This window comes from Lichenostomus cassidix, chromosome 3 (assembly GCF_008360975.1).
Source record: "Lichenostomus cassidix isolate B80296 chromosome 3, HeHo_3.0, whole genome shotgun sequence".
Classification (NCBI taxonomy): Eukaryota; Metazoa; Chordata; class Aves; order Passeriformes; family Meliphagidae; genus Lichenostomus; species Lichenostomus cassidix.
In genome coordinates this window covers 13033303-13059387 of record NC_139483.1, presented here as the reverse complement: position 1 = coordinate 13059387, position 26085 = coordinate 13033303, and the positions used below count along the sequence as shown (strand labels likewise).

At 36.5% G+C, this 26085-nt stretch overlaps 1 protein-coding gene across 13 annotated transcripts in view; it reads right to left on the bottom strand.

Annotated features, from left to right (window-relative positions):
- NRXN1 (neurexin 1) overlaps positions 1-26085 on the bottom strand; it is a 670457-nt gene that overhangs the window by 558734 nt on the left and 85638 nt on the right. The window contains exon 1 of one of the 13 annotated variants that reach the window (XM_085054572.1): positions 17498-18945. The exons of the other annotated variants lie outside the window; for them this stretch is intronic. Within the exon in view, the coding sequence (XP_084910698.1) occupies positions 17498-17531 (34 nt within the window). The 5' untranslated portion in view covers positions 17532-18945. Of the gene's footprint in view, positions 1-17497; positions 18946-26085 lie in introns of those variants that run through there. 13 annotated transcript variants of the gene reach the window in all.

Sequence of the window (26085 nt, the reverse complement as noted above, 5' to 3'; positions counted from 1 at the left end):
TGTATTTAGGCATATATGTAATTTCAGGTGCTATCAGTGATGCTTTAGCTGATGGTAATCCCTGGTGTTTAATGTCCTGTAGTGGCCAACAGTCTTTACATTACAAATCTGTATAGAAAAATGTTTCTAATAAGGACCTAAATAGCTTCAGGTTGGTGGTTGTTTTGTTTTTTTTTCTTTTTTTTTTTCCTTGTTTTTTTTTTTTTTTTTTTTTACACAACACATGTATATTGTAGAAAAGTGGGAAATGAAGCTGAGGAAATAGTCCCCAGTTGGGAGATGTGGTGTATAATGATCTCAACTTCTCAACTCTAATGAACAAAGCTGGAAAAACCAAAACCAGAGTTTAGAAGACAAAGGACTAAAATGAAGAGCCCAGAAATCACTTTGAAATCTCTTGAGTTTCAGTCTGACCAAGAACCAAAATTGACTTCTATTTACTTAGCACAGAGCCAGGTCTCAGAACCATCTGGGTTAGACAATTAATACTAAAAAACCAACACCCAAATGCAGAGGTCTTTGTGCATTTAATAAACAGGTACACTCATCTGAAGCAACATGTGCTAGGAATAAACTTTTAGAAATTTCAGAAGGTGGCCAAATTCACATTTTGGAATGCATTAAGAAAGCTTTCCCAATGTTCTGAAGGCCTAAAAAAGAAAAGCTCTTTAGCTATATAATCTAGACAATGCATGATTCACACAATGAGCACTTTTCCTTTCATGCATCATCTATGCTGTGGGGCTCATATCCCCCTGTGCTGTTTGAGCTTTGCTTTTGCAGAGGCCAGTCTTTTTGAAGAATACAATACAGAATGTAGTTTTAAATGATTTCTATTCTTTCTATCCCCTGAGAGCTGGACATCAAAGATTTATAACAGGCTATGAAAAAATGATGCTGAACTGGCAATGCGTTTCCTGAAACAGAGTGGCTCCAAATGGCCCCAAAGTTTAGTAAATGTGGTAAATATTAACCCTGATGTACAGGCTTTTCTTTAGAATATACCTTTATCTTTAGATTAAAAAAAAAAATAGCTGAGGAATGCATTAATTTCCCACAAACTATTAAAGCAAATAAAAATAAACATACATACAGTCAAATTCAGTTCTAGAGAGGAAAGATTAATATCAAGACAGAACCAAATTTGATAGAAATTGCCTGGCTTATGTCTGAAAAAGCCATCTTTGTCACAGGATGACAAATCCAAAGGAGGAGTCTCAACTGTCCTAACAGTTGAACAGGGACTAATTCATGATGTCATGATGAACCATATTTTTTTACAATTTCATTTTTGCTTAGAGTGATCCTGTATGGGATTAGAGCTTCCTGTCTGGCTTTGGAGTTTTCCACACACTTGTGTGCTAGAGACAGTCAGAGCAACTTCTACCTCCCCTCTTTAGCCAAGTCCTAGTCTGGGATCCTTATGGAATCCTAGATGAGGGGCTAACAGAGTACTTACTGCTTCTTTATGAGGTTCCAATAAGCTCCACCCTTTTGCTTTCATAAAAATAGGAATTACTGTGATAATAACTCACACTGATTTTTTGTGTAGAGTTTTACAGTTAAGATTCAGCCACACAGCCCTGAAATGACTTAGACTGTAAGTGACATCTAAATCACTGTGTGAGACACAAACCTGTAGCTACAGCTTACTTATGCCTGCACCACGGCATTATTTCTAAAATAATAGAAATATTATTCTATTATATATTATTCTACATTTTTTCTAAATGTAGTTCCATATCTGGGATGAGATTAATTTCTAGATCACATGGAAGTTTCAAGCAAGGAAATAAGATGGAAAAATTCTGTGCATGAGGAAGGGTTCGGCCAGCAGGTTGAGGGTTCGGCCAGCAGGTTGATTCTGCCCCTACTGTGTGCTGGTGACACCAAATCTGGAGTGCTGTGTCCAGTTCTGGGCTCTCCAGTCCAAGAAAGACAAGGAACTACTGGGGACAGTCCAGTGGGGGGCTATGAACATGGTAAGGGGAATGGAGCATCTCTTTTATGAGGAAAGGATGCGGGACCTGGATCTGTTTAGGTTGGAGAAGACCAGGAGAGAACTTTATCAGTGCTTACAAATCTCGTAAGGGTCTATAGGATGGGCCAGAGTTATCTTCAGTGATCCTCAGCAACAGAAGAAAGGGCAATGGGCTCAAACTGAAACATAAAGTTCCATCTGACTACGAGGAAAAATATCCTTACTTTGAGAATGGCAGAGCACTGGAACAAGCCGCCTAGAGAGGTTGTGGGGTCGTCTTCTTTGCAGATATCCCAAACCTGACTGGGCATGATCCCCTGTGAGCTGCTGTGGGTGAACCTGCTTTGGCAGTGGGGGTTGGACTAGATCCCCACAGATCCCTTCGAGCACCAACTGTTCTGTGATTCTGTGAATTTGGATTTGAAAAGGGTTTTATCACTTGCAGCTTCCCCTGAAACTACTTCATCTTTGTAGGGAGCAGATGCTCAGCCCTGCTGATATATGGCTGAAACATATGGCTGTGGATCTTCAAGTTAGGAAAGATATAAATAAAATATGCATGACTTGAAATAATATCATACAACACTATATATAGAGCTGTCTTAGCAAAAGTTCAAATTAGGATGGTTATATACTTATTAAAAAAAGAGAATATTGTAATATTGATGTACCACAGGGCAAGAAAGAAGACAGTTTTGTATTGGGTGAAAATCCATACCAACACCTTGTCTGCCTGCAACTGCCTGATCCTAAAAAGACCTCAAAAGATGTACACTCTTGGGTAGCAGTACACATTTCTTAAGAACTGTCAGCGGGGAACATGCCAAAAATCCCAGCTGTTCTATAAAAGTATTTGTGAATTGCTTCATCAAAATAGTAATTTAGTCCATAGACTAGAAATGAGAAATTATCTTTTTTAATCCAGATGTATATAAAGAAATAAAGTAAAAGCTATGATTTTTTTCCTAAGGTAGATAGATGTTAATGCAAACAGTGCTTTAGATGTAGTTGAAAAAGGTACTCAGATGTTATGGCCAATTAAAATCTTTTTTATTAGGAGTAGCTTTGCAGCTGTCCATAGCATCTGTTGGCTAAGGTAACACAAGTTTACAAGTTTGGTTCATCACCTTAGCACACAATGGAAAATATCTATGAGGCTAATGCAATTTTTTTAAGTCATAGGATCATATTATATATTTTTTTAGAACAGGAATCAATTAATCCAAGAAAATGACGAGCAAAAAAGGTTTTGATTAGAAATTAGGAAGAAATTCTTTACTGTGAGTGTTTTGAGACCCTGGCACAGGTTCTCCAGAGAAGCTGTGGCTGCCCCATCCCTCAAAGTGCTCAAGGCCAGGTTGGTTGGGGCCCTGAGCAACCTTGGATAGTGGAAGGTGTCTCTGCCCATGGCAGAGGAGTTGGAACTAAATGATCCTTAAGGTCTCTTCTAATCCAAACACTCTATGATTCCATGAAATCATCATAACTCTGTTACAGACAGTGAAAAAGTAATACAGACCTTTCCTTGAAAGAATGTGTAGTGACCTCAATGCATTTTTAGCACCAGGAAAAACAGCACTGTATTACTTTCTATTTTTGTAGCGAGACATAATTATAACATACATTAGATTAATTATTTTGGGCCATAAAGATCTTGGAAAACTGGGTGCTTTTTTATTAATATTCTGGCCTTGCATGCTTGAGCTTGATTTGATATGGAGGAAAGGAGCAAGAGAAGGACTTTACTCTGATTCTCAGTGTGACCAAGGTGGGAAATAAAGAGCAACAGGAAAAGAAGTTCAATGAATCTGCACCAGCAATTACAAGCAGTCAGAGGACACTTGAATACTGGTTGTTGTTATGTGGAAATTTTTGATTATCATAAAATGAGAAGCAGAGTCACATTTACCTACTGCATTTGTCTTTGTTTTCTATCAATACAAACTCAGTCCAACAGTACCCTAAATATATTACAGCACACACATCTATTTAGAGCCTAGAAAGGTTTCTTACTCTAGAAATAAGACTGTTCTCACAACTTCTCTCACATTTGCAGCTAACTGTCAGAAGGTTCATACACTTTTTCCTCTGTAAAAAGGAAGGTATATATTTTCTCATAGTCACAAAGAGTGGGTATTTATAATGTTTACGTTCTCCTGGTTATTATGAATAGTAATTATACAGAAATAAATATGTAGTAATATAATTAAGTATAAAAATTCTTTGAATCACAGAATAATTTAGGCTGCAAAAGACTTCTAAGATCATCCAGTCCAACTGTTAACCCATCACTAAGCCATTTCCCTAAGTGCTGCACCAACATGACTTCTAAATGCCATCAGGGATGGTGACTCAACCCTTCCCTGGGCAGCCTATTCCCAGGGCTTCACAGCCCTTTCCATGAAGAAATTTTCCCTCATATCCAATCTAAAACTCCCCTGGCACAACCTGAGGTCATTTCCTCTTGTCCTATTCCTTGTTACCTGGGAGAAGAGACCAAAGCCCACCTCACTACCAACCTTATTTTAGGTACTTGTAGAGAGCTGAAATAGTTATATAATGATAGAAATTGTATTAATTATTAAAACAGCAATAGTTCAGAAAACAACACCGACAAAGTACTGTAACAAAAGTAAATAAATATGTTTTGAGGGGGAGGAAAGAATACTGGGTTAGAAAGTTGCATTTCTTCCCTGGAAGGCTAAATTAATGAAACAGTTTAAGAATCATCCATCCTTTCATCTGTCACTGCCGTAGAATGTGGGTCAGTGTTAAATTGGGTTAGAACACAACTCTGTTTCCCACTGCACATTCTGGTTTATGATCTCAGAAACACTTCAATGAAGCCCACAAGTGAGGTTTGCATATGCTTTCAACAACTTCTCAAGAGTCTCTTTCTTCCCTACCTGTATTTAGGTGATCCTCCACAGCAACTTGACTTATTTCTAAAGCCCAATCAAGTAATCAGAGCCTCCCAGAAAAAAAAAAAAAAAAAAAGTCATATACCTCTAAAAAATGCCTAAAATACATCATATGGTGCTGCACTTAGAAGTGCACTAGCAAATTCCTCTGGCCAGGGCACATTTCACAAATGTAGAAGCCAATGCTGTAATGCAATGTGATGAGGTAAGTCCCTGTGGCACATGTGATGCTCAGACTGAGCATGTGGCCCAAGGAGGCTCCAGATTGCATCCAGATTTGTCGCCGAGTATCCTTTTTTGATTATGATTCAATGAATCTCACATCAACACTATTTCGGTAATAGCCAACATCGACAAAATGTGTCACTTCGCAGAAAGTTCTGAAAACCCAGTTTTTATGGGATTTAAAAAAAAAAGTTTTTAAAGTTACGATCTTCCTATATAGGAAGAATTATATTTTGATCACACAGGCCTAAAGTAAATATAAAGAGTTTTAAATTTTGTGGCTCTGTTATGGATTTACAATATGCTGATTCCTAATGGTAAAAAAACACCTCTGAAGTCACTATATTACCTTGTAAACAACCTTTCAGTTGCTTTCCTTGGCCTATTTCTTATGACCTCCAAAACCACTCAGAGAACTTTCCTAACTTAAAGCTCAAGGTGATAAGGTTTACAGGGTTCTCTCCAACATATGGAGAATTATGTCTTTGCTCAAATACTCATTAATGAGCAACCAATCAAATAAAAAACATTCTTAGACGACAGAAACGAAAGAAACACATCTTGTCTACACAAGCTTCCACCTGAGAATGCTCGTGTGAGTTCTCTGCTCCACTCTAAGTGGTACATTTAAATAAACAACAACAACAATGACAAAAAATGACAAGGTTCTTATAATGCTATTTGCAGGAGAAGCTGCGAATGATCACCCTTAGTCTGGCTCTCTTCAGTGTGGAGTAGAGATGTTAATCATGGCAACAGTGAAAAAAGATCAGATCCTTAACTGGTGTACACTACTAACATGGAGATGTGATTTTACAACTAACAGATTTTTTAAAAAGCAAATCAAACCATCAACTTAAAAATCTGGTTTGTGAAGGCTCTTTAATGACTATTAAGATGACTCTATTTTTAAAGGGTTATTATTTTGGATTCCTTTTTGCACAGAATATATAAGCATCTGTTCCCATTAAAAAAACAAAAGTACTTTAAACAGTATTTTATTTGCTTTTCTAAAGTATTTATTAATAAAGAATCACTCTTCAGAACACCTTATCAATGACCTAACAACATATGTCAAACTTATCACTTGAAATCAAACCCAAGGAAGGTATTATAAAATAAATATATGCCAGAAAAAAATTACTATAAAATAAATATATCTCCTCTCTAACTCAGCTTGATTGTTCAGGTATTGTTTTAAGGTCATATGAGAGAGAAGAAACAATTCTTCACTCTCCTGTGAGGTGTTGGTTTGCTTTGCTACTGGTCCCTGCTATGACATGTACATAAAGATAGCATTAATTCATGGAACACAGTACTTAAATCTGATTCTTGATTCTTGCCTTTTCCCTCCCCTACAAAAGCTTCAGCCACGATGCTGCCCATGTGAGTACCTGAAGCTACACTGAGGCATTGTATTTGAATAAATAAGGGTATCACTAGTCCAGAGCTCTTGAAGAACACTCAAACTGTCCTACAATTTAGTGTTGCGTATGAGAAATATGCAGCAGTATCCTGCGACATTCCTGCCTCAAACAGTACCTGTCAGCATGTTCAGAGTGAAGAAAGTGAAAAGCCAGCTTGTCAAAAAAAAAAAAAAGTAAAATTTTTGAAAGAAATTGGTATGCACCTCCTCGGGCAGAGGGTGAAGAAAGTAATCTTTTTTGCAGAGTATGACAGCCTTATTACAGGAAGGATGCAAGAGGGAGGGTGCACAGAAGAAGTGAGTCAGCACAGTAAATCTGCACAAATGTGAGTGTTATCAGTGTACTTCACCTTTTGCATACTAGGGGTCATTATTTGCAGTGATAATGCTGCAGGATTCCTGGGTACAGCTTGTATCTGAAGTGAAAGTGATTTTTGTACTATTCATGTATGTGAAAAAGAAAATGCTTCTGTTAAAACGATCAATTGGGAATAATTTGGGACAGTAAGAATTGCTGATTATTAAAAAGAATGTCTATCTTCTCTTTCTGGTTGCAATATTGTGCATTTCCCTATAAAAGCACTATTTATCAGACAGAACTGAGGTGCTAACAGCAACAGAAGATTTTCAGACCATGATGTATGGCTTGGTATCCAAAATATTTCCTGAATTTATATTATGACAGAGAAGAAGGCTCAGGATCTGAGTCTTGAGGTCTTCTTTTATCTACTGCAGTAGATTAAAAAGTCACATGCATTGTGCATGTTGAACGTATTGAACAGGGAAATATGCTCTTTTTGAGAAAAAAAGATGTTATCAATACTTTAGGAGATGCCAGAAGGACTAACGTCTCTCTTGATGAACAGGTATTTCAGAACATGAGATTCTATATAGAGAATTATTTACACAGAGTGGGGAATTACCATGATCATTTAGAAGAAGCACAGTAATAGTAGTGGTAGAGATTTTTGAAGCCTTCCTTACCCGCTTGTCCCCCTACCCTCTGGAAGTACTGTCAAGAATGAAGGGATTTTAATTTTACTAATGGAATCTACTATTAATTACAAATGTTATAGACAATTTACTAAAATCATATTGCATTCTTAAAGACAGTGCTACTCTGGAACAAAATATTGAAGACTTTTACAAAATACAAAAACGAAAGTATTGGTAGTTTCATATATTCCATAAAAGATATGTACTTCTAAAATTTAGTTTTGAATTGCTTCTTAAAAAAATATTGAGAACAAATCCTATTATTTGGGGAACAGGAAAATTGTTTAAAATGGTGGTGATCTCAAAGCACATTTTAAGAAAAATAACAAAACAAGAAGTTTCACTCACAAGCAAAGTAACATTTTTAAAAGTTCTTGCTCTTATTATACAAACTCTACTCAGTGATAAGAAGATTACTCACAGAAAAAAAAAAAGAGAACATTGAGCAAGCTGCCTGCTGAACAGCATTTAATTCTTCATGTAAGCAACATGATGCAAACATTTGAAAAGCTACTTAATTTTAGGAGGAAAGACATCAAGCACAAAAGGTCCATGTAAATCTTATCATTGCCAAGTTTAGCACAATGAAGACAGCATGCAAGTTTACAGGCAATGAAAGATTTCACTGGCAGCAGGACAGTGTGTAGATGGGCTTAAGCACTAATAATGGTAGGAAGGGATTTAAAATTTTGCAAGAAAGGGAGAAGAAAAGGTCTTCCCCCATCTCATTGCACACCCCCTGAAGCTTCCCTTTTCCGGCCTTTTCAATCTCTCTTTGTTCCAAGACTGCTTCAAATGGGAGCGAGAGGGAAAGGAAGACCTGTTTAATTAGCAGAGAGCACAGTGCCATCTTCCCCCACGCAGGAAGAGGCTCTCACATCTTCCAGCACCCTCTCTCAGTTGGCTCAGTCATTTGTGGAATGTTTGCCAGGCTCTCTCCTGGGTGCTCTGAACAAATGCTTCAGCACTCTGGGGGAGCATTCAAGATGAATGGGGCAAGAGAACGTGCAGAACAATTTCTTAGACTTTCCTCAGGAAAGCACTTTATTTTATCTGTTTTCGTCTGAAAGCAGCAAGAGATCCTTCCACCAGAAAAATATTCCTGTTGCATGAATTTCATTAGCATAGCTAGGGAGCTCCAACTGGGTACCAAATGGTACGACTTACATTCATGTATATATTTTCTGCCATATGTCAAGGAGTTGGCTGTATCTTGGGAACATTATAGTTCTGGCTGATTCAGCACAGTGAACAGTCCACAGCCAAGCATTCAGAAATAAGGGCTTAGGGCAGGGAACAAGGATTTCCATGTCAGTCATTTTTATTTGTAAAGGTAAAGAAAATCATTGGCTTATGAATGTCAGATCAGCTGATGTTCCCATAGGATTTCGTGCTCATACAGGATAATAAAAATACATCATTTATTACAGAGAAATGCACAATAACGCCACAAAAAATGTGGGCTTTATTTGCAGCCCTGAAAACAATTTTGTAACTATTTTCCATACATTTAAGATTTAAATTCATTTTGTTAAAAAAATTTAAAAAAAGAAAGATGGATGTATCTGTCTACAGCATATTATCTGTAATGTTTTCCCATGATAGAAATATTTCCATAGCTAGAGGTCTGAGATCTTTCTTTTTATAGTTCAGAGGAAGTGTGGAATTGCAAAACATATCCTAAATATTTATAAAATGGAGCAATGGCATGGAGCATAAAAACCCTAAAATCTTTAGAGTGTCTACTATGCTCAGCATTTGGTAAGTCAACGTTTAGTACTTTACCTATGACAGCATTATAGGAGATATTTCTGAGAAAATAAAGATACAAAAGATGAATTATAAGCCTCTACGAAACGATATCATATTAAAAGTGAGATTTAAGAACAATCTAAAGAAGCAGCTATGGGTTCAGTATCTAACATTACCAGAAAAGTGAAATTCCCATGAAGCAGTGCTGTCTCCATGGCAACCTCGCAAGGTAGCACAAAAGGGTTCATCTCTATGCAACGCAGTTTTATAAAATCTATCACCCTCAATGTGACAGCATGTACGATCTTGTGGGTCTGCTGTGACACCACAATGCAGAGCAGTTATTAAATATAACCAATGCCTCATTTATTACCAGTCAAAGGAGCTACCTTTTAAATGCAAATGTTGAAAATTAAAATGAAGGGTTTAATCAGTAAAGCTCCCCAACCTTAAATTACCATGGGGAGAGTTACAATATGGGCTTGCCGACATGGTGTTTTAAAATATTAATACCAAGATCTGTGCTTATTTTTGACAGCTGTAACATGACCTTTAGAAGTAAAAGTAATAAAAACAGTATGACCACTATTTTTTGAAATAAAACCCTATAATCTCAAAGCATAAAAGATATACTAATGGGTGATTACAAAGGGGATTACAGTGCAACCTAGCGAGTATATCCTTAACAATTCACAAGGCACTGCTTTTTACCATATAAATATAATTTATTACACTTAAAACCTGCTTGAGAGCAAGGTTACCTGGCAAAACTTCAGCAGGTGCTGCAGGTTAATTTGATTCAATTTATTTTCTGCAGAATGTCTAATTGTGAATGACTCTGACTATTGATCTCTTGCTATGATCAATAATTTTTTTCATCTCTGTGAACCACACAGGGAGAGGAAAGAAAAAAAAGGCTTAAAATAGATTTCTTGCACAGAGGATGGTATCTCTATTTTTTTTCTTTTTCCCCAAATGTCATTCTTGTTGTGAAAAATCATATGAAACAAAAGCTAGAAGGGAATTAAACTAATGTATGCAAACTGTAATGAATTATAAACTTTCAAATACTGTGATGAAGTCTTATTTTTCCTACTGTTTGTTTGCTTGGGTTTTTTTTCATACAGCATATATAAATCTAGAGAAAGATATTTTAAATGACCTTTAGAATGTCAGAACATGCACAATATTGGCTAAGTGAATGTAAAGAAAACTCACAAGTAACCTTATTCTCATGCAATTGCACCATAAAATTAACATTTTCTTTTTTATCCCCTTATTAGGGTACAAGCTCATGAACTCAGGCATGGAGTCAGTAATAGAAATATACACCCAGACACAGCTTGATTTCAAAGGTTTTTTTGTAGGTTAGTGTGACTAACAATCATGTCTCTTAAGCAAATGTCTTTGTATGCCACCAATACAATTCATATTCTTCAGAAATAACCAAGGTTTTGAGAATAATTAAACTAGGAAAGGCATAAATGTACTTTTCTAATAAGTATAGAACACAGTCTTGATAGGGACAGAAAGCAAAGTCAGGATTTTCTGCAGAACCATCTTTTTGAATTCCAAGTGAATTCATAAGGGAGGGAAAAATGATACAAATTCTATGCCATGTGTCATAAGGACAAGACAGCACTTTCCCAGCTTTCCCACACCTTTTCACAGGATTCTGATGGCAGAAAAGGGACTATTAACACAGGTTAGCCAGCTTTCTGGGACTCACCCCAGCAGGCAAGACAGCCCTGAATTGCACACAGTTAGTTGGCAAATAGGCTCTCTGGCACCACTTCACATCCTCTGCCACAGTGAAGAATCTCCCTCAGGAATCACTGTTTCCCATTAATCCTTTGGTGGGGTAATGGGACACTTGAAGTTACATCATTTTTCATGAGTACCTCTGAGGTGGCCCAAAATTCGACAGCGAATGAATTAGGTCCTTGCTCCTCGCAGAATTTATGAAACAGCATAAGTTTTCATAAAATATACCCATTGGCTCTATTGCCCTTTTCTTGCTCTCCAATTGCTCACACGAACAGAGAGTTTTATAAAAGTGAGGCTAAGACCTCATTCCTCAACGCGATTATGAGCAATGGAAAAAAATCTCCAACAGAATGTAGACAAAAATAACATCAAAAAATCTGTAAATGACATCCAGAGCCTTCCAGCCTTTAAAAGACAGCACCTTAAAAGGGGTGTTGATGGCATATGCCACCATCATAATGCCATGACTAAGATTTCATACTGAAGCAGTTGTAAATTAATCAGAGTTGCTGCTCCTCCCCCAGAGCAAAATTGGATGGGGAGCAGGTAAATGTTAAATATAGCAACTTGGCTTTGGGTTGCCAGCCCTAAAGCACATTTTTTTATTCCTATGCCTTAAGATCAAACTATTCAGGCATCTAAGCCACATATTTCTTCTTATAAAAACATCTCTTTAAAAACAAAGATACGAGTAATTCAGATGAAGAGTAATAGTTAAAGGTTTATAATTTACAGCAACCAAAACCAGAATAATGTTTAAAACCTACTTAGCACATCTATGCTTTTTCTTGCATCATACAAGTCATGTTTGACTGACTACAACGTTTTCAGCAAGAGAACATGATGAAAAACAGAATCAATGATCAGATGAGTCTGAGCCATTGTATTTTAACTACAGCATATTCTCAGCTCTGAAAGCAATTTCTTCTTAGCATATTAAAACTGCATCTTAAATAATACAGTATTGTATCCTCATCTGTGTTCTAATTTTAATACAATAATTAACATTAACTGCTTACCACCTTTGATTAAGAAATTATTTATAGCATTTGCTGAACTTGATATCTTCACCATATCCTCTAATTTATTCTCTGCCATAAATTTATGACCTAGTTCATTTTTTGTGACTGGGGTAGTTTCTGCATGCTTGTGCAAATTGTTGAGTGTTAAATAGTAATTTCTTTCCTATATATTTCACATAAAAAAAGAAATAGAGAAAGTTTAGAATCATTCTTTAAAATTTCTGTAAGATGTAGGACTTTTAATCATCAAAAACAATATGGCTGAACTGCCTACCTCATTCTAATCAAGGAGAACTTTGCCACAGACTTCAGTAAGGCTGGGATATTGCCCTTACAGAGCTAAATAAACAAATTCACAGCCAAATTATTGATTAAAAGTAGAGTTAAGGTCACTCCATAAAGTTCAGGAAAAAAAAAGTCAATATTTTTAAAGTTTTGATGTGTCTGAGTATTCTTATTTTAAATTGATTAATTCAATTAAAATTTTCAAGAAGGAATTTATACAAACAAAAAATTAGTGACTGAGTTTTATACTATTCAATCTACCGCTTTTTCACACTGATAATAATATATCAATTTATTATAAACATTTAAAGCCCCTACAAATTTATAGATTATACCACAGATTAAAGCGTATTTTAATGACATAACCTGCCATAGCTCAGAGTCTCAAAGTCTTCCATAAAAGCCCAAAGCTAAAAACATTCCTTCAGCAGCTATTGACTACTTCAAGACATAGATTGAGGGATGTTTATTTTCATTTCTTAGAAGTGGAGAACAGAGAATGCACTGTGCAAGAGACATGGATCATGGCAAAGCAGTACTGCAAGTAAAAAAAAAAAAAGGCAATATTGAATCAATAGTAATATTAGCTATATTGATGACCCTTTTCATTACTCTCATTCTGAACACAAAACAAATTTCTACCACATCAGCCTGCCAATAATATCTGTGGGCTGCGTGAAGGTGAGCAGGTGGGGCCTTTTTCCATTTTCCTACGAGTAATTCAATTGTAAGAGCAGCACTCTCAATTTACCACACAAGCAAATTAGTAGCTTGTTTCATGGCAGAATATTGGCTTTTCTAGAGTTATATCCAATTCCTTTACAGTAAATAATACCACTGTCTACTCCCTCACAAATTTAGAGCAATTAGTTGTTACTACCAAGCAATGGACTATGAAAACTTTTCTCACCGTGAAGAAACCACTGCTCACATATCTGTGCCACAAAACTGCCCTGCCAGCTCAGAATTCACCACAGAGGAATTCACCACAAGTGCTCTTCAGCACCTTCTGCCTACTGGGGGCTCCTTGTTAGCAGAAAGGTGCTTTTTGAAATAAGTGGTCCATCCTTGACAGCCTCTTTCATCGCTTGACCACAATGGACCTACTGCCTGACACAACTTCTGCAATTCCAGCCCCACCCTCTTGGATTTTAGACCCATCCTGCTTGGCAGCTGGCAGGAGCTACAGAAAAAAAAAAAAATCTGGCTCCAGTTTTAATAAAGCATTAAGTTTAATAATCCTGCCAAGTTTCATTCTGTGCCATGCTTACAGGTCGAAATCTTACTTTTCAAAGTGAGAGCATTTCCTGTGGCTGAACAGCAAGACTTGGATATAGGGCAGCTATTGTTTTGTCCTTCCCTCCAAAGAAATCACAGAATAATAGAACTTCCACAGAAGATTTCAAAGAAGTAAAATTGTGAAAAAAATAGTGGTTTTGCAATCTCTGTCCTTATTTTGATATATAAAAGAATTGTTAAGATTGGAAAAGAATTCTAAGATCATCATTTGACTCCTGACACCAGAACACAGCTATATCCACATTCTTTCTTTAAGACAACTGAAAATTAGATGATAACATAAATAATTGGATAATAAGAGGTAGATTTGTCATGCAACAAAGTAGTTATCACCTGACATTTGATAATACAATTCCTATGCAAACTCTCAATGGACTTGTAGGCATTTTCCCTCAATCCTGCCTTGTATAGTAATAATTGTTTTATTTAAGGAAGTTATTAAACCATTGGAAGCTGATCTGTAATTCTAGAAACTCACCTCCTAACATTTGCAGAAGGCTGCATTTGGAAGCTAAAAGGGAACCTCAGACTTTTCATTACAAGATGGCATGCCAAGCTCAATGCATTGCATAGCACCTCATTCAGCACACCTCAATTTTCACAATTTCATTGACTTTTATAACAGCAGATGAGTCCTGAGCTGAGTTCTGGAAGGGAAATCATTTTATGCCCCACATAGTCTAGGCTGATCAAAGCCTTCAATCTTTTCTGAGTGTCTCAGTCAGTAGCAATAAAATATTCATGCATGTGAGATTTTGCCATCCTGGTGATTCTGCTGCCTACGCTGGATCAACCCATTCCATGGAGGTGACTTTGCTCTCCATGCTTAAGGAAGAGTCCAGGCTACAGCTCAGCCCTATGCCCACCTTTGGGATTAGTTTTGATGCAAAGATTCCTCACAATGCTGTAATCTTCATCAGGTTAGACGTTTCTACCAGACCTTCAATAAGCAAGAGAAAGGCTAGAGGCTTAATAAAGGCTTTGCCCACTATTTACAGACTAAACAAATGGTAATACATCTCACATTTTAATGAGTTACTTCAAACAGGTTAACAGTCTACAAACGTCATTGCAACCGGAAATGCATATTTTTTGAGCTGCTTTAAAATAAAATGGTTTAAGGTAATAGAATTCAAAGTAACAAAGAAAAGCTACAAGTTGCCAAAAAAATGCCACAGAGCTGTGGCCATGGGTGTGCCTTCTTAACATTGTCACTTGGGAATGCCAAAATTGAGATGTATGCAAATTCCTAACGTAGACTTTGATAATCACTGTTTAGATCTCACAACCTTTACTCATCAACCTCACAGTTTTCACTTTCACAGTACCAAAATTCCCACAGTACCCAAAGGCACTTTGCATTTCCCCATCCAATGCAGAACAAGCCTGTGTGCTGAGGCAAGGGATGTGAATTCTGGTGGGCAGGATTTCTCCAACCCTTTGGTAAGATCTCTCAGCATTGCAAGGCTTAGGTCCCCTTTGTAGAGCTGGCCTTCAATATGAAAGGATTTTTTTTTTCCCCTGCAAAATTAATGGTAAGAAGGATTGACTGCCTCTGGATGTATAATTCAATTTGAAGTATCTGAAAAATGTTACTGAAAATCACCTCTATTTGCCAAAAGCTGACAAGCTATTTGCACAAAATCACAGAAAGAATTCTGGGAGATGTCAATAATGAATAGGATAAATGTTCTCTAGCTTGATAACTAAAGGGAGTTTGCTGATAAATTTTAAATGCATTCAGCATGCTCTAGAGTCACTTTATATAGAGATTGTTCCTGGATTTATAAAAAAAAAAGAGTAGTTCTGAAAAAGTGCTACTTTTTTCAGATTATTTGACATTTTACTGCACGTAAGTAATGACTGAGTGTATGTAATGTCTGTATGTTATTTCCCCATAAAAGTTTTATGAAGAAATTTTAAGAAATAGGGTTTTGGGGTTTCTTTTCTTTTTCCATGTTTGGACATAAAAAAATTCATCACATTTCTTTAGGGGAAATACAAATGTTTGGGCACCATATTGAAGCACATTACTAAATAATAACATATATTCTCCCTATTTTTTTCTCTTCACTCTATTTTCTTATATATTTATATTCCATATTAGATTTGAAGCATTTGTGCTTCAAGGTCTTTTAAACTATAATAATAATGTGATTTTGGAATAGGCATCTAGAAAATACCTAGATACTTAATAGCATATATAAGAGCTGGTATCTTTTCCTGCTTTTAAAAAGCTGTAACTAAATGTTTATGTTCTGGAAAAATCAGAGGTTACTTGATCTATTCATCTTTACTTAAGGCTAAGATACACATAAAATTACATATTTTGGTGGAAATGGACAGAAGCTCTATTTACATGTCATTGGTAAAAAGGATATGAAGTAAAACTGGGTTTGACTGTTTCAACTTGCTGATTTCTGAGGGAAAATTCTTTCTGCTGCCTTATGCAGTTTTTTGTTTATTTCTTCCTTCTTTTACCACCACTTTCACCTCCTTGATTATGTGAGAGCACTCTGCTCCTTAGTTGTGCTTCTGAACCTAATCTAGTTAGGCAAATATTATAGACCTCGGCTTAAGACCTAGCGGTCTTGGGGTTTTGTCTTCATTAACCTTCCTCTCAATATAGATCTACTTCATAACATCCTTCTTCTCAACTGGTCTTAAAGCATCTATGCTAAAGTACATACAGCTCTTTTTAATTCACTGTATTTGCAAAGATTCTTTGCTGATGTACAGGTGATGATCAAATCAAGTCTATAGCCTAAATATTTAGGATTATTTTCAGAGATACGAATTAAAATACAGTAATGAGGGGAGGAGAATGGTTGAAGAAAGCCTTTCTCTCTGAAAAATGTTGTCATGAACTTAATATTAAGTAATTTTGTTATCAAATCAATTATGAAAATTGAAGATATGGAAGCGTTGGAGTTGAAGTGCCTTTGACAGAAATATAGCTTTGTTGAATTTTGATCACACATCAAAAGTGACAGAAATGCATAAGCAGGGTTCTTCTTTTTAAAGACTAAATGAACAACCAGAGAGCTTGCATGAGGCACTTCTTCCAGGTCTCTCAGGCAGTTTTCTCTACACTCCCAAGCTAAGCAAGGACCTTGTGATTCTCAGGGATTGCCAGGTCTGGGTTTTGCACTTCTAAATTCTGATCCACTCCCACAGCAACGGCTCTTTCACCTTCCCTTTCTTCTAAACTTCTCCCTTCCTGACCCTTGGAATATAACAAAGTGGATGGGTGGTTGGCTTTATTGAGGGTTTATTTGGGGCCTACTGAGTATTGAAACAGTTGGTCCTAGGAGAAAACACTTGGCAGGAAATAGCTATGGTATTTTAAAAAATTGGGAGCAGTTACCTTACCTTTCTCCTAGCAACACGGAGACACAGTCAGTAGGAGAAAAGAATGGAATAATAAAATCTTTTATGCCTGTACTTCTGTGGCTCTTCAGAGCCTTCCTGCCTTCTTTGAGACTTCACAAACACAGGGAGTTTTCAAATGTGTCTAGAACCAGATTTAAGTGTCATGACACTGAAGTTTCCCCACGTAGTTTTCTACTTAGTGCCTTAGTTTTTCAGGGAAAAGTTTTGAATACAATAACCCAGAACACGCTGCTCTGACTACCTTGTGCCAGAAGTCATTGTCCTCCCACGCTGCAAGCATCTCAGAGGTGCTACAGGTATTTAATTAGCCAAGTGCTTCACAAAAGAAAGCTAAATGTTCACACTATAAAGAAAAACCACTGTCCTTCAAGAAACAGGAGAGACAAGAGATGCATAAAGTTTTAGCAAAGTTCCAGACAGCTTTACTCACCCTTTTTGTATTCCCTGAGCTTCCCACTTAGCATAAGAAGAAACCTCTTTCTTTCAGTCCATATTCACACTACTGCCTTGATCATAGGAAAACTGAACACCTTCAGTGCACGATAATTAAGTGCACCTGTAATCCAATTAGTATTTCATTGGTCTCCACACATGCAGTGGCTTTGTTCTTACACTACAGAAACCCTGCTTACTGCTCTTTGGGAAAAAAACAAAACAAACAACAAAACCCCCCAAAAAAACCTCAAACCAAAACAAAGCAGAAGGAAAAACAGCCCAAATGCAAATTGTATTGCTTCTATAAAAAGCTGAAATACAGAAAGAAATAATGCTAATTTATGCAACAATACACACCTATCAACAACATTCAAAGTTTCTCCTCATTCTTTCTTTCTTGTGTTACTGCTGATAAATTTCTCTTCCCAAACCATCCCAGACTGGCACTAATGTCTGCTTGGTCTCATTCTTAGTGCCTATTTACAGACAAACCAACTACAGTAAGTTCAAACACTGAAGTAATCAGAGTTGTTCCAAGTTACTAAAACTGAATTAATCTAGCTTTTGAATCAAAGATGTTCTGGAGCACTGGAAAGCTGTTTTTTCCAAATAACATGCCTGGGCACATCAGCAGTCATGGCCACACTTCACTGATACTCAAACATCTGCTAAAACTGTCAGCAGATGTGCCACAGGCAAAATAGGAACTGAGAACCATATTTTGAGGTGCAGAAAGTTCAAGCTTTAACTGCCAATTAAGTTTTCCTCAGTCCTTCAGCATAATGACAAACATTGTGCAACCATGAACGCATCAGGGCTTCATCAGTTCTTTTGCTAAACAGTGTCTCCAGGAAACAGATGCAACACGAGATAAAATACATATAAAATATATTGTAAATATAAAGGAAAAAGACATTGTGTGGTGCTTTTCTCCCATGAACTCATTTATGTGAATTTGAATATTATAATCTGACATCAATTATACAAAATGACCTAATTATAACTGCTGGAGGGTCTAGGGTTGTTTTTTGGTTGGCTTTTCTACATTTTGATTTGCTTTTTGCTGTCAATTCCTCTGTATCAGCCTTCAAGCATATGATAGCATCCTCGCAGTGACATTTCAATATGCCCTTTTCTCAAATACTTCCCAGAAATTAATTCTCTGAGAATATGCTTTTGCATTTTCCACAATGACACATATTCAGCTGCTTGTACATATATTTGACCCATTGCATTAATAAATTATCAAACAATAACAAGATGTTAATAACCCAGAGGCTGTTAACTCTGCAAGGTGTGTAAGTGAACACCAGTAATGAGGAATAGAAGATATACCTCAGAAATTGGCTTTCTTCCTCCTCTCTGACACTTAACATATATTATCTGAGAAAGGTCTGGAATTCTTTTAAACTAGAAATTTTCTAACTTCATTGAATTAAATAGCTCCTTAATTTTTTTTTTTTTTTTATGTTCTGGGAGAAACTACTTAGTCCCATTTGTCTTTTTGAATTTTAGCAAATAACAGGATCTTTTCCAGGCTACAGTAAAACTGAACATTAAGAAAGTATTTGAAGTCTTCATGAATAAAGATAATTCTGATGTAGAATAATAAGTCCTTCAGTAAAGTAGCCTATGATTCCATCCTCTCCTTTTGTGTGAGCATATTGCAACTAAAGAAGACTACTTAACTCTCAGTGAATATAAACTTGAATAGTGAGGTTCAAAGAGAAGCTAAAATATTAGAACACTGAGTTCTGTCTTTAAATTAAAACTCTCCATCTAATAAGTTTGAATCTTTCTTCTCTCTACTTCAGAACACTCTTATGGGACTGTATTACCCTCTAGTTTATAACATTTCCTAGATTAGATCACAATTTCTATTCCTCATTTAATTTGCAGGCTTTGTACAAGCACTTTTCCTGTATAAAAGGGCAGAAATTAACAGCTCCAGCTTTGTTGCACAAATAATTCACAACAGTGTTTTGCCCAGGGTTTGTCTGGTGTAGCAGTCACTGTATGACATGGTAAGATCATTTTTAGAAGATCTCCATACCCTTTTGTAAATGTGTTATGAGAACATGTATAAAATAAAAATACTGAATGGCATAACACTCCTGAAAATGAGATTAACTGCAGTATTCAATTTAAAGTATTCAAAATAAACAACCACATCGAAATGTTGAAGTTTGAGAAAGATTAATCTCCCTTTCATTCACACTCCCATATATATTTGAGGTTTCTCCATGAAGGTGTTTCAGTTTTCTTGTTACATCCTTACTTCAGGGAATGCTTTGAATGTTTTTTCCTGTTAGTCCATTAGGGCTTGACTCAGAGGATCTCACTGATACATAATTCCATCTACACAAGAAACACGGTAAAAAGTGTCACTAATAAAGCAAATCCGGGGTGGCTCTTTTTATGTCTGACAATTTTCTTACATGCTACCACAGTAATTTTGCTGTTCTGTGTGATTCATAGGCTTTAAGGCCAGAAAGGTTGTTTTTGATTATCTAGTCTCATTTCCTGCATAATACAAATTACAGGCTGTCAGCTAGTACATGAGAGACCTCCTCTTTAAGCAGTTTAATGGCTAAGAATCTAGGAAATGTATTTTTAGTCTTTCTGAAGCCTGCTCTTCTGACTTGGGTCTCAAGAGTATGCCAACTAGGTGGAGGAGTATAGGCGCATTCTTGCCTCCCAAGGTGGATAATTAGCATGACCTAGATATATGTACATTTCTGAGAGTTATATGTACTTATTAAAAGCTATAGGGCTGATATACAGATCTTTTAGGTGTTTTGAAAAGGAAAATATTAATTAAACTTTGATTTTTCTTTTATAACAGCTCAATAAATGCACAAGTCTCAAAAACCTGCTTCTTGAACAAGCCAATTCACTTCAGGGACAACTGAAATGGATAGTCTTGTTAGCATGGTGTAACTCTATCAGCTATTTTAGAACACTGGATAAATATCAAATACATGTGTTTTCCTGGAAGAGAGAATAAATGACACATAATGACACATGAGTATTTTTTATTACATATTTGTCATTGTATAAAGCATTATAAAACCAGAGATAGAGGCATTTCTGAGAGGCAAACTGATAAAGTACAGCAGGTTCTATTTATCTCCTTATGTGACTGTGTCCTGAATGCAGTTCCACTTACATGTGGTAAATGTGTATATGCGAATAAAAATTGTGGAGGAATCTGTCCTTTAGAATTGTGAATGACTTACTGTGTTTTTACTCCATCTATTCAGTGCTTCCCAATATTTTCAACAGGAATACAGGGATTTATCCTCTTCACAGTAGCCTGAAAAGCTCCCTTCTTTGCCCTGGGGAAGTATGTAGCAGTTGACTAACAGTGGGACTCATGTAGCTTTATGTAATGTTCATATTTGCCATAGATATTTTCCTGTCTCATATAGGATGTCTGGATGTGTATGAATATAACAGTGCTATACAGATAAATACGTTGCGCAAGAATCATACAAAACTACTAATCTCCAAGTTTAACTTTGTTGCTCCAATCTTGTATTTAGATAAGTTTATATGATTCTTTTCTGAAATATAAATTTTCTTCCAATATTATAATACATTCACACTCACAGACAGTATTCTCATTAAAATAATTAACTGCAGAGAAGTATAGAGACAAAAAAATCTGATAAAGATATAAAAAAAAATCAGTGCACAAGTGACACAGTCACAGTTGCATTTTCATGTGTCTGAAGGTGCATAATGGTGTAAGAACTTTGAGAGACACCTGCAAAATTCATGGTTTTAAGAAGCATTTGGGTGAAATGAAAGCACCAGTTCACTACTTGTACCACAGTCATGTGGGGGTGTTCAGGTAAATGAAGATTAAATTAAAATAGAACTTTTTGAAATCTCCCATCACCTTTGTGATTAAGTACACATTTACTACGGTTACAGCTCAATGTAGCTACAGCCAAATGACTTCTAAAACTGAAAACCACGTAACAACTAATCTGTAGTTGCAGTTAATACAAACAATATCAAATATCCATTTAAATAAGTGTCCATTCATAGTGCAAATAGCGTTGTCAAGGAGGCTATTGTGCATTTGTCTTTAATTTATGCTTTGTTTTGCACAGGTTCAATAGTAAAATCACAATTTGCAAACACTTTTCAATGATGACTTGCCTGTAAATGACATTGGTGATTTTTTTTTTCTTAAATTTCTTACAGACTTGTGAAAACACTAAATGTACCTTGTAAGTACCTTTTAAGACCAAGTGGTTAAGCAGAGCCATTAACTGAGAAAATCTAAAGACCAGCTTGTATTACCAGCAAAATGCCTGCAGTGCCCTTTTTCTGAGATCAAAAGCACTTATCAGGCACCTTTTGTTATAACTTGGGCTCTTCTTAACAAAGACACTCGGGTTCAATGAAGTAGGAAATCACGTCAATTCTTCCTGACTTCTAGTCCTAGGGAGAGATGTTCCTGTTGGTTGGGCATGGGGTCACATAAGTACCAATGCAGCTGGCCTCAGGAATCTCTTAGGGTTTTTTCAGCTAAAAGATGCTTCAGAAGCAGAATATTAATGGTCACAGGAAGATACTCAGCCCCTTTTCCTTTGGGTGGATACTCCCGAAAATGGAATAACCACTGCTCATGATGTGGAGTTCAGGATAGACCTATTAACTAAGGGTAACTCCAGTGAAAATTTTACAGACTCATACTCACTTAATACTGAATTTTGGTTTCCAGGCAGACTCCCCTCTGTCTGAAGAATATGCAAAGGCAGATGAAAGGAATTAGACACAGCTGCTTTTATTTTGTCCCATCCCCAAGACAGAGAAGCTACTGAAGTCAATGCTGTGATGCCAACAGTGCCAGGTGTTCTGTGGTAGCCCCTTGTTATCCTAGGTTGCTTCTACACAGCTTTATTAGTTGCCAGTGAATCAGTCCAGATGCTTCCTTTCTTTAAAGAATAAATGTCTACTTTGAGCGGGCAACAAAATGTACCAGAATCTCTAAGTCATAGCAGCAAATTACAAAAACTGCCTTTAAATGAAATGCAGTGCTGATCAGAAAATTGTTGTAAGTGGGTGCCAACAGAAAAAAAAACACACCCTGAATGTAGCTTTAATGGGGAAGAAAGGGCTCCTTTCACTAGAATCAATTAATTCAATAAATAGATTCAGTCACTTTTGTTTCCTCCCAAGTCTGGAAGGAACATCTCTGGCTAACAGGTTGTTATCTATGAAAACCATTAAAAGAACGATGAAGGCAGAATTTCATAGCAAAGTCCACGTTCCATGCTCCACACTCATCTCCTATGAGAGTCCTCCTTTGTGCTCCTGAACTTCCCAGTTCATTGCACAATTCCACTGTTCTGCCTAATTGCTCTAGGTAGACCCTGAAGTAAATATAGAAAGCTACCTTCAAGCAATTAAGAACATCAGGGTTACAGAAGGCTTTGAAAATCAGGAAAGAGGTATATTAGTAGTATCACTGCAAATTATATTGTTTAATTAAAAGAGTTTAAAGAAGACTGGATAATTCTAATTTCTGTTGTTTCTAAGTATCCTCACATGTTATTACCACCAAAGAAAATTGGTGTAGAGTTAAAGAGTAGGCTAAAAAATTTGTATGCAGCATTCTTATTTCTACAACAACAATCAATTCTGACCTGACTATTTAAACATTTTGTTCCATTCATTTTCAGGGAGTCTTTCTTGGTAGAAAAATATCGTTGTGATGGGCATTTAGGAAGCATAGTCCCCATTTGCAGTTGTAGCAGCACAATTTTAGAGAAGTCTTCCTAAGAGTTGTTCACTTCCACTGGATTTAGTTTTTTTAGAAACTGTGATAAAGTTTAGTCCAGAATTTTGTGATTCCTGAATGTAGACAAATCTTAGAGATGTTTGAAAATACTCTTCCTTGGGGCTCTAATTTCTTTCCACTTAGCTGGTGAAACTCCACTGAGCATGATTGATTGGATTAATGTTAAAACCAGCTGAGACTTCTTTCTGAGATGTACAATAATCTCCAATTATTTTTGATTTTCATTGAAATAACAGAAATTACATTCTGTTGGGCTCATTTGTTTAGTTGCTCTTGTAGATTTCAAGGACTGAATTTTATCCCAGGAAGTTTCAGTGCAATCTTAGGGTGAAACTGAAATCTTTAGTGTCACTCTACCAATTATTTGGCTCATGAGAAGGTTCAAGGAAATTCCAATATCCAAGGAATGCATCTCTATCAAATACCTGTTTCATTGAAAATGTCTATGAAATATGTATAAAACTTTCACTGTGCAAAAGAGATACAGATCGCTGCAGCTTTAAATTCTCATTTTCTATGTACATTTATATATACATTAAAAGGAAAGTTTGCTTTAAGAAAGAAATGCCAAGTTTTCCTATTTCTGTATTGCTTACCTGCTGATTGTTTGGGGGTTTTTTTACCTCTTCAGAGTGACAGCTTAACTGTTTTCCATCCTCAATAAATGCCCTCATACTTTTTGGCCTGGAATACACATCCTTCATCTTGAAAGACCTTTAATACTATTTTGAAAGGTTTTCTGTCAGCATACCCATCTTCTGGACAAACCTATGCTCAAAGAGGAGCCTCATGTTGAGGAAGCCAAAATATTCTCCTACCACAATGATTTCTGGACCCAGCAGAAATCTACACATTTGAAAATATAACTATGTTTTACATTAAATCCTTCATAGCTACACAATTATTTTCTTTCCTCTAAATCCATACGAAGCCAATGAAAAATGTACATTTATGTTACATGACTGAGTGACATCAGAATGATCTGGAACATGGTAAATGCTTTATTTTCATGGTGGTAAGGCACCAGAATTCTTAGTGTGGATTGGACATTACCATGTGGTGACTTTATTTTAAAAGTAAGTGTGTTCCCCTTTCTTCAGAAAGTTTTCTTGATAGTTGTGGCAGGTCCTTAGAATTTCTTTTCATTCTGCTGAGGAGAAATCAGCCATCTCAGAATTTTGAGTATGTGTGTCTCAAGGAAGAATTTACATTTCTTTTCCTGATGTTGATTGGTTTCTTCTGAGCCATGTGCTTCAGACAGAAAATTTCTTCAGCAGTCATATTCTGCTGCATTTTTTTTCTCATTAGGGACTCTTAATTGATCACGTTTCAACATAAAGTTGAATCTGCAGCTTCAAATGTCAATATTCCAAGGTTGCAGGGTATTGCCCACTGAAGTGCAAGGAAATTACTTGCTTCAATGCATCACAACAAACATTTCGTGTATAGTTCATCATGATATTCAATCAAGATTTTAACATATTGACCATACAAAGGTAAGGATAGTAGAAATATTTATTGGAACATATACGTATAGGCATGGGGATATGGGTTACACATAAAAACTTAATTATAATACTTTTGGTGAACAGCAGCCTCTATTTAACTATACTTATGAGGTTCTTTAGAAAAAGAAAGTCATTATAGAAGAGATATGAGATGTAGCAACTGCTCTTTGGAGTACTTTGAGAAGCTTTATATTTAAAGTTCATTAATTTATTTTTAAAAAGTAGTGCTAGTTTTATAGAGCATATTTTTTTAATTCTTATGCTCATAATTTTGTAAATTATCCAATACTTTCAAAATGTTTGGGACCTGTTAAATGTAGGATAATTTTTTTAAACCTAGTTGATTTGCTCCTTTTTATTAGTAGAAGCACCTATGAGATTGAGTGGGGAAGCTCAAGTAATCCATTCCTCTCCTGTAACATCACCTAGAAACAATTTCAGTTGCCTGACTCTGGCAACCCCATTGTGTGTCAAACTCCTGAATTACCTCACTTCAGTTCTGGCAGGGAGTCTTCCCAATCAGCTGCTATCACCTAGGATATATAACTATGTGAACAAGTCCAGAGAGTCAAGAATGCCCTCCATCCATGTTTTGCACTTGCCAGGCAAAAGCCAGCTGCAGTCAGGAAGGCATGAAACCATATCCATGTCAACAGGGCACTGAGCCAAAAATAAGGAGCCGTGCTAGACCCCAGGGCTGTACCAAAGCATTTACACAGCTTCTGGAGTGCTGGGGGTTCGGGTCAGGGAGGGCTGGGGGATGGGTGTCTCTCAGACCCACTTTGAAGCAGTGCACACGAAAGCAGATGAGGAGAGGACAGGCTTTTCAACAGTCTGAGAAAGATCAGAGAGTGCAAGGAGCCAAGGCCATTTTAGTTCTTTGAAAGCAGAGCAAAAATGAAAGCCATCACTGTAAGATGAACTTGTGGTTGCAGAAAGGTTAATGACTGAGTTCCACACGGTTTGATGTCAGGGCAGATCACTGGCACAAGGTGAGATTTGTGTTGCATCACAAAAGCACTGCATGATTACTTAGCTATAACATACCACTTTTATGCTCATGATTGTTTAAGGATTTATTTAAATTGCTTTTATTTTTCAGTGCTCTGTTTTTTCCCAGCTGTCAAATGAATTGTGTGATTGGTAATTCACAAATTAGTGGCGTCACTTTGGTGTTGCAGATATTGTACCATAGCTTGTGCAATAAAAACTTGCCCTCCTTTCTCAAGGAAGTTGACACATAAATAAATTGCCATT